Source organism: Heloderma suspectum, chromosome 2, assembly GCF_057233095.1.
Source record: "Heloderma suspectum isolate Gila_16-S chromosome 2, 16-S_ref, whole genome shotgun sequence".
NCBI classification, from domain to species: domain Eukaryota; kingdom Metazoa; phylum Chordata; class Lepidosauria; order Squamata; family Helodermatidae; genus Heloderma; species Heloderma suspectum.
The window spans coordinates 131,096,997-131,111,294 of record NC_139459.1 but is presented as its reverse complement, the minus strand read 5'-3'; the positions used below and the strand labels follow the sequence as shown (position 1 = coordinate 131,111,294).

Here is a 14,298-nt window from a genome sequence, read left to right as displayed (position 1 = left end):
GTGGGGGCAAAAGGAATCCTGACAGTTTGTCCGCTGTTTCAAGAGGAAGGCGGTCTCACTAGCCTAAGGGGCGGGGAGGTCTCTCTCTCTCTCTCTCTCGTGAGGCTTCTAAGCGCAGCTTTTCATGCAAGGCCAATCGAGTAGACTGTCTAAGTTCCGCCCCTGCCTTCTCTCTCTTTGCTCTGCGCCTGCACCTGGCGTCTATTAAAACAGACTCCCCAAACCTCACCTCCCCCTGTTTGCTGTTTCTCGGGAGGGGGGGGGTGAAGAGGGACCCTCATCCTCCGCCAGCTAGACCTTTGAAGCCTGAAGAGCCTGCCTAGTCATGTCTGGACTAGCCTGGGAAAATACCCCCCCCCCCGGTGGTTCTCCTTCAGAATCTGAACTACTATTCCACTCCCTGTGCTCAGAAACACCCCTGACACAAGAATAGCTCAGAAAGGTATAGCACCTGCTGGCCATCCTATTGTGGGCTTTGCTTGTGGGCACTGCCAACACATTAGTCAATGAAGCGACAGTTCGAAAGGGCTAAATAGTTCCCTGCTTTATTCTTCATCTTTATTCAGTAAGAGTTCAAGGGAGTGCATCTGGTAGAAAAGCTCTTACCTTTTGCAAATAAAGGACTGTTCCTTTAAGAACAGCATAAAAGGTTTTCCATCCTCTCTTCCCTCGTGGAGCTAAGAAAGCAAAACACACACACACAAGAAAAGCTGTATTAAGAAAATGTTGGCAATATCAATCACAATTGTGCTCTGTCCAAGCTCATTTGGGTTTTGAAATAACTCTCTACGCCCCCTATCCTTTGAATCATGAGCAGTTGCAAATAGGGAGGGGAGCACAAACAAACAACACTGTACACGTGCCTTGTTGAGCATCTATGCTTTACCTCTCTTGGAAAAAAAAATTCTGCTATTTAATTTATTTATTTTAAATATTTGTAGCTTTCCTCTGAAAGGGAAGAAAGTGGTGGGTGGAGTGTAGGAAAATAAGCTCAGGGAAAGTCACCCAGCCTATCTCACCATTAGAGTAGCCAGACCCCCAAAATGGTCAGTGCTAGAATATCTCAGTTCTCCCTCCAGCCTGCAAGATCCACAGACTGCTCTGGCACCCTGGGATTTTGTGCCAACACCCTTTTCTTTACATCTCCATGGGCATGCACTACTGGTGGTAAGTGAGCTGGCACATGCAGCACACATACAGCTTTTGGTCATTCCCTTCTCCCTTGGTAAGCCCCTTCCCCGCTGCAGCATACAGAGTAGGGGGGCAGATCCCCAGAAGGCCACGCCCCTTTCCATCAACCACTGATCATGTGGTGGTTTCCCAGTGTTTGTTCTCTTTTCCTCGTTCTAAAGAGTTGAAATTAAGAGCATTAAGTTAAAATATGCCAATATTTTTTGTTTTTGGGGTCTGTCCCCTTTGCCTCTGGCCTCCACCCACCACCGGAATGTGGGCTCTGAGAGCTATTCCACAATGGAATTCATCCCTTGGGTTGAAAGAGGTTCTGCACCCCAGATACAGAGAAAGCAGTTCTCATTTAAACACACTCACTCTTCTTTCCATCCATATCAGCATGGATTTTGCGTGCCAGGAATCCAGTTTTGTACACAGCAGCATTGGGGTCATGAGGAATGTCCAGGAAAGGATTATTGGAATTGCCAATGCGATTGACAGCCTTGGATTGGGTTCCATTATCCTTTTCATCAGTACCATCCGAGGGGGATTTTTTCTTTTCTTCGTCATCTCTAAAGCGATTTTTTTTAAAGGCAAAAACCACAACCAAGTTCATTTGGCAACCCAGTGCAGGTTTAATTTCATTAGAATAAGGAGAGGAAAACATTTTAATTATCACCTCAGTTTACTAAGTGGAAAGGCACTCCCATCACTGATTTCATGTTATGCCCTGTGGTCCAAGATAACCTGACACATTTCAATGTACGCTTCACTTTACACCTGCAAGAAATCTTAATACTTTCAGTGGGATGGCTCATATTTATATTTAGGGATATGAATCAGAACTGAAACCTTGGTGCCGTTCTCTTGGGAATGCAGTTTGGAATCCATTGACATCAACAGCAACATTGTCACCCCAAGAGAATAAGGTGGATTTTAACCATGTAAGTAGGAGATTTAAATCAAGGCAATGTGTACGTGCACTTCCACAATGTGCACAAACATGGAACCTAATATCAAATGTGCAGTGTGGTACCTTAAGCATTTCATCATTCTTACAAAAAGGAGAGAGAAAATGTAGTGTGGGGTGTCCCCTCTCTTCCCAAAGGCTGCGGAAGTGTGGGAGAGTGTGGGCAGTGATTAGTGAACATCCAGAAACACAGAGGGATGAGGCAGAGGCTCTAGTGGCCAAGAGGTGCAGCTTCGGTGGACTGGGCATCCTTGTCCCTGCCCAATGACCACAATTCTCTGACCCAATGCACCCAGTCTGCATACCAGATCCCTGTATCTATTTCACATGCTGCCTCTTGTTCAGCAGGAAGCAGTGATGGGCAAACTCCCCTTGGCTCACTTCAATAACCATTCTTTATTTCCTGGGAAATACTCAAAAGAAACCCTCGAGTCAGGAACACACGAAGCTGCCTTGTACCCTGCATCAGGCCACTGGTCAATCTTGCTCAGTACTGTCAACACTGAATGGCAGTGGCTCTCTGGGTTTTCAGGCAGAAGTCTGTCCCAGCCATATCTGGAGACACCAGGGATTGAAACTGGGACCTTCTGCACGTGAAGGTATCTAGGGCTCCAGATTTTGGGGGGATGGATGATAGGTGGGAAGGGGAGCGGTTATGTATGAGCTATGGCCAATGATTTTTAGAGTGACCTGGAATCTAAAAGCTAATAATGAGCAGTGAAGGATCATGAAGCAGCTCTCCATGCATCATTGTTTGACCGAGGGCTTCTTGGTTATTTTAAATCCAGTAGATAATGCCTGCAACAAACAACTTTAAAACTCTTGTTTAGAGCACAAAAAAAGGAGAGTTAGACAGAGCACGTTTCTGGTCAAACTGAGGGGGCCCCAGCAAGTCTCCCCACCACCCTGGCTTCATCAGCAATGCAGTCTGTTGCAATATTACTGGAGTCACATCAACAAGTGGGACCAAGGACTGTTCTTTGATCAAAAATGCAGGTGCCATCTGCCACACCCATGGCAGCAGAGCACAATGTTTCCTACAGTGCGCATGGCCCAATGTGGGTGCCACAAGAAAGATCCACAGTCATATGAAGACAAGAAGCTGTTTATCTAGCCCAGTGGAGTTTACTCCAATTGGCAACAACTGGAGCAAACTGGAGAGACACGAGGTCATCCTCAGCCAAGAGCCTTCTTAACTGGAGATGCCAGAGTCTGAACCAGGCACAGTCTATCTTTGCTCTACCACTGAGCTATGGACCGCCCTGTGTGCTCTGTGCTGCTGCCACACAAGCACTGCTGCCATGGTGTGTAGCTCTGATGCAGCTGTGTAAAAGCAGCACATGTGTCCTCTTCTTCACTCTGTGCTGAAATCAGTCACAGTCCAGGCCTAAATTAACGGAACTGCCATTAGAGCTATTTTCAGAATGCACCCTCTGGAGAAAGCTTCCTTGCGGCAATGCTGTCAGCTTAGGGAATCTGAGATCGATGAATTGTAAATCAACCTTCTGCAGTATCTCCTTTCCTTCCTAACTTAAAAAAAAGCAGCCACTTACTTCATAGTCTGTCAGCTTACACACATTTCCCCAAACTCCGTGCCCCCAATCAAGAAAAGCAGTTCTAAATGTTAAGATGTTTATAAATGACTCTGAACAGAATCAAGAAATTCCAGGAGTGTCCTTCAGTGTGGAGTACTTATATAATACCACGATTATCCCTCCCAGGTATTTCTTTGGAAATGCCTCACATAGTGCTTAACTTGGGTGTCCCTGAATGCAATGCCACAGGTCTGGTTCAATACTAGAGATGGCTTATCCTCCCCTCACCCCCTGTCCCCGTGGCTTGGATCAGCTTTGGCTCAAAAGCCAAGCAACTTTCCCCAAAATTGGGTAGCAGTTCAACTTATTTCTGAACCAAAGCCAAATTCAGCCCGGCCAACCCTCCTCCTCCCTGCATTGGTGACCCAAACCTCCTAGCCTGCCCCTTCCATTCCACCTACCTTGATCCCCTAAATCTCCTCTCTCTTAAACCAAGAGTGGGAAATTCTTTTTATTCCCTTAGGGAAATCTCTCAGTGGCTGCATACCAAAGTGGGCAGGTGAAAGGCAAAAATGGACATGGTGATCTTAGGCAATTAGGCTGCACCCCTTTAAGATTTAAAGCAAACACACCTCATAAACATGGCCAGTAGTGGCAAGCAGCCACAAGGAAAGGGAAGGGATGAAGGTCTCTCCCTCCCCCTCCTGTTCAGTGCCACAGTACGCCTGGATGCAAAGTTTTGGAGGTGCCTGGAAAATACAGTTTCCCGAAGTGCTACTGCACTATCAGTAGCCACTGGGAAAACTGCATTTCCCAAGGGACACCTGAGCCGCATGTTATAGCGCACTGCTATACAGCACTGTAGGCCTAGAGAATAATCTGGCTTCAGAGCTGGAGAAGAGTTTGGTGCTCCTAATGCTCCTCTCTTCATTGAGGTGAGCATTATAAGCTCACAAAACTCATATCCAAGCCTCAGATGTACAGGTTTTCACAAGCAATTCGGTACTAAGCTAGCAAGGAGCAGCTTCCTCCCCCTTATTCAGGGACTGATAGTACCACCCAGTATTGCCTAACATAAAAACTCTGCAGAAACAAGAGCAGCCTGACTAGCTTTGTCCTAAGATGATATGTTAAGATAAGCAGCACATTCTACCTGCTATCTGTTATCCCCCTTTGCCCTCTGCACAGTTGCCTCCTCACTTCTTCATCTTCTCTGATTATTCAGGAAAGAGTCTCCAAGATGGCACAAGTGTCCTAAAATGGGTGATTTCTGCTGGATGGTGCCACCATGAGCAAGATGGAAACCAGCCACTCTAGGAAGTGCCACTCAGCCAACAGAGAAGAGGAGCAAGGAAGTGGTGCTTGCAGTCACTTCTAAATATAGGTAATGGAGCAGAGGGGAGGTAAGTGGAGGTAATGGAGCATGGGGCAGAGTTCAACAAGGAGGAAATTGTATACTGTCAAAGGCATCAGCTGATACAGGTGAACATCTTGAAGAACCACAGCTATGCCAATAATTATCTACATTTAAGTAACAATGTAAGTGGATTTGCCCACATTCATCTGTCCCAACCCTTGTCTCTACCTTTCCTCCCTACTTTTGTTTTTCTCCCCCCACCCCTTTAGGGTGTTTGCTTTAGGATTGGAAGCTTCTTGAAGGCTATTTTTGCCCATGTAACTCTGTAAGGCACCATGTACACTGATGGCACTGTATGTATGTATGAATGAATAAATGAATGAATAAATACGTTTCTATTATCATCAACAATAATTTGATCTTGATTCCAGAATGCAAGGGACTCTGAAATACAGATCAGGTAATTATGGCATCTTATATTCAGTCAACTTCCAACGGCGTAGTAGTGTGCATGCTGGTAATTCTGCTAAAGCTTCAGCAGGCATAATTTGAAAGCTTGCATACCCTTATACCAGCCAAAGATGATTCCATTAAAGCCGTCTCCTTACCAGCATCAATATGAGCATGGCTGCATTTAACATGACATTCCCTATTCTACAACAGCCTCCACATGGCAGCCATGTTTTCTCTCTTATTAGAGAAAGCATCAGCGTCATAAGGAAGTCAAGTAAGTGAGGATGAGTCGGGGGGAGAGATGATTAAAGTGTTTTGGCAGACACTGGCCTCCTTGTGTTTGGCTTTGAATTCCAATTGTTAGCTTCCTGAAAGCAGCTGAAATGGGGTACATTGGGCCTTTCGCAATTAATTATCTTTAATATTAGTTCGTTGTCAAGCTATCCATAGTTAATCATGAGGCAAACAGTAGACAACAAGCCAAAAGAAGGAAACCTGACCCGAGACGTGTTTCTAACCCAGCAGTTCTGACACAATGCCCTAAAAGATAAAAGGCAGAAAACTAAGCACGTGTTTTATTCATGCTGCCACAGATTAACAGAGGATTTAATTTCTCTCTCCCTAAGATGAAGTTTCTGAACAAAATAAAAATGTCTTCCACCCTTACAAGCTGTCTTTCATCGCTAACAACTCGTTTGCTAGCTGGAGTTAACAGTAGATACATGGCTTTCACGATATAGTAGAGTTTGACAATATGGCCTCCCATTACAACTTGAGGAGCGTCTGTCCAGTATTTCATAGACCGGGCACAATGTCCAAATGTAAACCATCAAATTCTCCTGCTGTACAGTTTTCAACCAGTGTGGTGTAGCAGTTCGAGTGTTGGACTGTGACTTGGGAGATCCAGGTTCTAGTCTCCACTCAGCCATGAAGCTCACTGGGTGACTTTGGGCCAGTCATTGACTCTCAGCCAATCCTACCTCACAGGGTTGTTGTGAGGATAAAATGGAGAGGAGGGTTATGCTGCCTTGGGCTCCTTGGAAGAAACGTGGGATATAAATATATCAAATAAATTAATAAATTAATTCCCATAGATACTCCATCAAAATATTATGTTTATACAGCAGTAAAGAGCAGTAAATCCAAAACTGTGGCCTGGGAAGGACTGCCGTTTGCTTTGACAAGGCGCCACACTGGACGCATCCAGCACGCTATGCCCTCTGGAACAGTGGGACCCCATGCAGCAGCATTTCCCCCCCCCCCCGCCAAACTCACTGTGCCAATATATAGGCAATTATATCTCAATGGATGGAATAAAGATGCACTGTGATTCATGGATGCAGTTTGAATGACAGCGAACAGGCATCACCACTGCTTGATCCCCAAGTGACTAGGCCAAGGCAAGGGCAGAAGTAGAGGAGGCAATATTAACTGGGCTATCCCACAGTTGCAAGAAATTTGTTTTGGGAGCTGACTGAGAAAATGTATTACATATATATTATAGGCTGGGCTACTGTAATGAACTATATGTGAGGTTGCCTTTGATTACTGTTTGGAAACTGCCATTAGTGCTAGATTACTAACTGGGAGTGGGCATTATGGTCATATTGCACCTATGCTAGGCCAACTGCTCTTGGTCCCATGTAGTTTCTTGGCCCAATTCAAGGTGCTGGTTTTAAATTCCTTCCTGGATTAGGACAGGAGGAACTTGAAGGGCTGCCCACCTACATAGGTACCTAACCACTTATTAAGATCCTTGTGGAGGGCCTCTTGAGGGTGTTCCCACCATCTGAGGTGACAGGGAAGACCATAGGATAGAGGGCCCTTTCGGTGGTGGTGCCCAGTTGAGGAATGCTGTTCCCAAAAGATTTTGCTGCTTGAGAAGCTCAAAAGGGAAGCCTCCTGCATTCCATAAACAAAAGCTAATTGGACTGGTAGTAGAATCTTGCTTCAGCACTGGCAATGGGACATTGTCCTCCACTGCACCTGAGGGTAGCAGGCTAGTTAGGAGTCACAAGGCTAGTCACATGAAACGCACAGCTCTGTCAACTTCTTGCCACAGCTCCCTGCCCCCAGCATCTGCTGCCAGTAGGGCTGCAGTGTGCCATTTAAAATGAGGGTGTGTGTACTGTGCCTCCAGATTTAAATGGAGAAAAAAATAATCTATTCCAAGTATCAACATTTGCGGAAACACAGTTTTATAGCATTCAAAGTGCTTCCCATTCAGTAAGCCTTACAACAACCCTGTGAGGTACGTCAGCATTATTATCCTCATCTTGCAAATGGAGAGGGAGTCGGAGTCTAAGAAAGGGTAGTTTACCTAAGACCACCTCATGCAGCTTTCCCCAACCTGGCGCCCTCCAGACGTTTGGGACTACAAGTCCCATTTGCCCCAGCCATTTGGCCATGCTGGCTGGGGCAGATGGGAGTTGTAGTCCAAACATCTGAAGTGCTGATGAGTTACTGGCTGAGGAGGGATTTAAACCGGTGATTTCCTCATCTGCTACAGATCAGTCTCTTCACTGCCATGCTACACTACCTCTCACGAATGAAATGAAGGCTTCCCAATGAAAACATGAAGGTTGACCAATGATGAACTGGAGTTGGTAGATCACTCCCTTGGATTGCTAGGGTGCATTTCTGCAAATTCTAGAATCTCTTCCGTTTGCTGCCAGCATATGAAGTAGAATGCCATAAAAGGAATCATTTTAAGAACTCATTAATTCCACAGAATATACTTACACTGCCCACTCAAGCTTCTCATTTTTGATTGAATTGTAGAGAGCCTGTAAAAAGGAAAGCAAGAAGAAATGACTGGTTGGTCTTAACCATACATAGGAAACTGCTGATTTAAAAAAAAAACCAAAAAACCAAAAAATTAAATTCACAAAGCGAGCTGCCTTTGATCATGAAGGCACCCATACATGGCAACACTAAGAATTAAAATATTATTCAAGGGCAGGGCTTCACACATGTGCTTGCCATTTTTTATTCTGCTGAGAGCCCTCACTATTCCTCCCGCCCCAAGAGTGGAGGCTCTTCATGACCTTGCACTGACTTTGGAGAGACTCCAAAAGCCACAAGCTGTCACATTGCTTTCCAAGCTTTTCTAAGGCATACAATGACCAAGTTCAGAGTTGGGGAAGGTGACAGGGCTTATGCTGGGCCTCAAAGCACAGTATTACATCACAGACAATACTTGCCCCTTCCCTTCTGGGGGAAGGGTTAGGGTCAGTAGTAGAGACCACAGACCCCAGGGCCAGTCAAACTTTGTTGATGCCTGGTAAAAAAAAAAGAATCAATATGTATCTGTAGGTGTGTGTAGGATTTTGGAATTCTAGACTGGAATTAACAGAGGCCAAAATGCAACATCCTGAACAGTGACCAAGACTTATGCTGAAAAAAGTAAATGTCTCTCGTAGACTGATTTAACAAGCATAGGCCATTGGCAGTCCAGTTGCTAGAGTGGCCATGAGTCCTACTTCACAGAGGGGAAAACTCTATTTAAAGGGCTGTCAGAGGACAGGCCTCACTTCACACTTCTGTGTGAAGGGCTGTCCAGTCCAAGACCAGTTTAAAGATAAAGAACCATCAGAAGGGAGAACAGCGGGGGCCTTGACGTTTCCCTTCAGCAATTAGCACCTGGACAGCAAGCACCCAGGTCACCCTGTCACAGTCTTCCCCGCCATGATAAGATGTACCGCATTTCTATTAAAATTATAGTAATTATTTTTAAATGTGCATTTATACATATGAATTAGCACATGCAAATTGGTGTCCTCTTTTGTCTTTTTTGGTGATACATGTCCTCTTTTTTGGCATTGTGTAAGTGGCCACCCTACTAGGAGACAGTTTGGGGCTTTCCTGGGCTTTCCTATTTAGTCCTCAAAGACCCTCTTTTAAATTATGCAGCTTGACTAACTTCTCCTGACCTGAGACTTGGACAATCGGCTCTTCAACCCTCTGCCCTTCCCCAGAGGAACAGAAAGAGAGACCTTAGCACAGATCACTCCCGTGCACTAGCCAAGAAACAAACAGGAGAGAGCAGCTGAAGTCCACAAAGGGAAGATGCCAAGCCAAACAGCTCTTCTGCTGTTGCTGATGTGGGAGAAGGGGTTAAAGAGCCCTTTGTCTATGCTTTGGCAATAATATTTATATTTGGTGCTCTGAGATCAAAATTTCTTAACAGAATACTAGATGGAGTAGTAAAGGTTTCTATGGGCTTCTTTTCTTTCGGAGACTTATTTGCAAGGCGGCTCTTTCCCATATCCTGCTGCTACCGATCATGTTGTGGATATGTTACATTGCTTTTGTTGTTGTTTAGCTCTTATGATTTTTAATATTTTAATATGTTTTTATATGGTTGAATTGTACACTGCTTGGGAAATATCAACTGAAAGGCAACGTGGACATCTCATAACTAAATACATACATACATTTCATATGTATCTCAGTTGCCTGTTTCACATACTGCTATCTATTACTATTCAAGTTTATGTGGTACAGAGCCCTGTGAAGATGGACAGGTAGTATGACTGACAGCATTCGGCTATATTGCTAAGCAGCAGGACAATCTCATAGAGTGAGGCCATAAGTCAGGACTAGATCCTACCATAGCACACTGGACAGATATATGTGATTGTGCCTCACTGAAGCAAATGGTATATTTGGAAGTTTTTCTAAAAAATGGCATCTCTCTATTATCCAGCTATTGTTTGTCTTCAGTGAGAGAGACTTACATTTTGGCTCCTGAAAGTCTGGGATGATACTATCAATAACAGATTGCCTTTCAGATCACTCTGATATGCAGACAGTTCTTACACACATATTTATGTATGTATTTATTTTATGCCATTTACATAGTGTCCTTCAGCCTAATGATTCACAGCACAGTTTACAAGAAAACCAATACAAAATCAAGAATGTGGCCACCCGCATATTGGTGGGGGTGAGGCGATTCAATCACATAATGCCTATACTGCTCCAGTTGCACTGGTTACCGGTGAGTTTCTGAGCCCAATTCAAAGTGCTGGTTTTGACCTTTAAAGCCTTAAATGGTCTGGGACCAAGTTACTTGAAGAACCACCTTCACCCATATCAGCCTGCCCACACTTTAAGATCAGAAAGAGAGGCCCTTCTCACTTGCCCACCTGTGAGAGCAGTAAGGTGGGTAATCACATATGAGAGGGCCTTCTCTGCAGTGGCCCCACACCTCTGGAACAAGCTGCCATTGGAAGTCTGCCATGCTCCATCATTGCAGACTTTTAAGAAGGCCTTGAAAACATATTATTTTACCTCAGCCTTCTATTGATATGACAGCTATTGTTGCTGTTACTGCTGTGCTGCTGGTTTTATTGTTGGCTTTTATTGTTGTTTTTATTGTTTTTATCACTTTTAATATGTTAACTGTTTTTATGTATTTTATTGCTGTAAGCCACCTTGGGAGGGCTTCTGCCCTGAAAGGCAGCCAAGCAATATTCATAAATAAATAAATGCAATCAAGGCCAGAAATTAAAAGCAACAGATCAAAATAATTTAAAATTTAGAACTTAAGAAATCTGAGGGAACAAAAGGTTTTCACCTAGCACATAAAAGGTAACAAGGAAGGTGGCTAGGCAAGCCTCTCTGGAGAAGGAATTCCATAAAAAAAAGTCACCATCACTCAAAAGCCCCTGTCACCACCTACTTAATGACACAAGCAATAAATTTTGAATTGTCCAGTTCTATAAGCATTAGTGTCATATGTTCCCAACATCCAGTCCCAACTTCCGATCCAGTTGCAGTGGCTGTATGCTGAGCTAAATGTAGCGCTTCAGAGCAGCCTTCAAAAGGAAGCCCCACAGTACAGTGATCAATTCTGGGTGTTACCAGAACATGGATTACTTTGCCCAGGCTATCTCTGTCCAGGACAGGCTGCAGCTGGCCTACTATCCTGAGCTGATGGAAGGCACTCTGCACCAGAGACTATCTGGGCCTCCAGTGGCAAAGCTGGATCTAGGAGCACCCCTAGACTGCACACCTGATTCTTCTAGGGGAGTTTAATCCTGCCCAGAACAGTACGAACGCCATTCTCCCTCAGGAAATGAACCAACTCACTGTACCTCTGTCTTGTCATGATTTAGTTTCAGTTTATTGACCTTCACCCAGCCCATCACCTGACACGAGATTCTTTTATCTTAGTCAATTTAATTTAGTCAATTTATTTCCCAACTATCTATCTGAGGCTGCCCAAGGCACTCCCATTGCCTCACCTGACTCAATTCCATGACAGTATTGCTACACAGCCTTTTGGTACCCCAAAGCCCAGCTGCTCCCCAAATCAGAGCACATGTCCACTTGCCCTCTTCTGGCATCAGATCTCTCTGACCGCAGTTGCTCCAAGGCACAAGAGTCTGCTAGCCTGGCCTGCCTTTGCTCTTTGGAGAACCTTGGCAGTTGCCCATTCTAAACTCAGAGCATTTCATAGGGTGTGAGTGTGTGGGGGTGGGGGGGATAGTTACACTATTGGGGAGCCCTAGAGGTCTGGCCAGGGTGTCAAAGCTATTACACTTGCCCACAGATAAGTCCTCCTGATTAAACGTATGTTCAACGCAACACAGTTTTACACATTAAAAAAAAAAATAACATGCTGCCATCTTTTAACACAGCACAGAAAACAAATTAAGGACACAGTCCTATGGCCACTAGACAGCGTCTAGACGGCCATAGGATTTTTTGGTTTCTGGGAACTGAGCTGGGAAATACGACTCCCCACCCCCTCCCCTGCCACCTTGTAGGAGGCACAGGTCATCCCTGGCTACGCACTCGTGAGAGCAGCATGGAGCAGCCAAAACAGGGGTGTTCCACGCCATCTGGCCTCCCACTCCAAGGCGCCCTGGTTAGACAGCCAAAATTGGGTGTCTAGCCAAAAATGCAGGGTGGCTGGAGCGCAGAGTAGAAGATCCCCTCCAAGCTCTGCCCGCCCTGCATTGGATAGTTGTCAGCCTCCAAGTTCGAAGGCGGACGACTATTCCCACAGGATTGCATCCTAAGACTACAATTTTCATGAACACACACTAATGATGAGGCTTTGGACTCCCCAGCATCCAAAGAACGCATAGACCCATAATAAAAACAAGGATCATCTGACGTTTAATATATGATTATTTGTCAAACATAAACTCAAACAAACGTAGAAGTACAAAATATTCCTAGTGTCAAGGTTGACTTTAAAGAATCCCTCATTGCATGTATGCCTTATAATTCAGCTTTTTGTCACTTCAATTTGTACTTTCAAAAAAATACCTAGATGATCCCTAAACTACAGAACAAATTCAACTATTTCTTGCCAATAGGATTACCATTCTTTTTAAACTGTCCTGCTCCTTTGCCTTTAACAGTAGCCCAACAATTAAAGATTCAGCAGATGAAGCTTTTTCCATCACTTTATTCCCCTGCCAGGAAAAGCTTCACATGCCAAATGTCTGCGTGTCAGGCAGCTGTCAGAGGCCTAGGAACCCTGCCAGGAAAGAGAGTTGGCAATCCTTTCCTTCCAGACCTTTCCTTCATTTCCTAGAGGAAACTGAAGCATAAGAAAAATGTGGCAGGAATCTTCTAGATATGCATGCATCTTGTATTTGAGTTAGGTAAATGCTTCTATGAGATGTCTACTAGGGTGCTGGCTGGATACATGCCTACACTCAACATGATTCCAAGGAGGCCATTTACAGTGTGTGTGTGTGTGTGTGTGTGTGTGTGTGTTTATAGTCATATACTAATACTGGGTGCTTAGCAACACTTTCTGCCTGATTTGCAAAGATGCCAAGTTCTTGCTGCAGTCATAACCAAAGTGGTTGATATTATTTATTCCATTCATGTCTCACCTTTCTTTCAAGGACTTCAGGCCCAGGGGTTCCCTTTCCCAGGCAACCTTCCATTCACGTTCAAGCCAGGTCTGGCCCAAACCTACTTCACTGTGGGAACAGTGAATACCCAAGTACCAATATCAGATACCACAGTTTTTATGTTCTGGATTTGCTCTAATATTCTGCTGTAGATGAAGGTCATATGAGCTTTCAATTATCCCCCCCCCCCCCGCCGCTGCCCTAAAGAACAGAGCTGTTTCTTACTGAAGCAGTGCATGTTACATGTTAAATCTTTGTTAAAGGCCAGAAGATGCTAGAATTCATGTGTGGGGGGTGGGGGTGGAGGAGAACTCATTTTCTTCTAAGGCAGAAGGGCAGGTGCTGACTATTTCATCACAACCAAGTAACAAGGCATAGTAACTAGCATTTAAAGAGGTGCGGACAAACAGTAGTTTTCTGTTCACCTTCACAGAGGTGATATGATAGAAGTATTATTCCCTATGTTATGCAAACTCTTGCAACCTTCGTCTGATCACAACTCTTGGACTGGTCATGGGATTTTGTAGGTCTTCAAAAAGTGCAAGACCTATTGCAAGTTTCCATTGGAAACTTTGGCTCTTCTATACAAATTATGATTTCAATTCCTCTCTAAAAGCTATTGAATGTCTTCAGTCAGGGTTACAGCTGATTCTAGAAAAGACCATTTCAGTGAGAATTATACTGGGGATCAAGCCTGCAGGCCAAAAGGTATTTACTTTAGTTCATCAGAGGGGGGGAAAGGGGGGTTCTCTGCATCTCCTCTTTACAAAACCACCAGGAGACATATTCCGTATTTGGAATTGTGATTCTGACTTGCTGACCATGCTTAGCCAAAATGATGAGCTAAGCTTCCAAGGAACTGGAGCAACAGGATGGGTTGGCTTTGAGTAACCAACCACAGAATTACTGATTCTGTAGCTTAATCCACTA

The 14,298-nt window shown here is 44.6% G+C and overlaps 1 protein-coding gene across 1 annotated transcript in view; it reads right to left on the bottom strand.

Annotated features, from left to right (window-relative positions):
* The window catches only part of LOC146352748 (PH and SEC7 domain-containing protein 3-like), a 182,203-nt gene that overhangs the window by 24,563 nt on the left and 143,342 nt on the right, over nucleotides 1-14,298 (bottom strand). The window contains exons 10-12 of the mRNA XM_084834784.1: nucleotides 8,228-8,271; nucleotides 1,549-1,742; nucleotides 607-677 (exon numbers count right to left, since the gene is read on the bottom strand). Coding sequence (XP_084690910.1) covers nucleotides 607-677; nucleotides 1,549-1,742; nucleotides 8,228-8,271 — 309 coding nt within the window. The remainder of the gene's footprint in view (nucleotides 1-606; nucleotides 678-1,548; nucleotides 1,743-8,227; nucleotides 8,272-14,298) is intronic.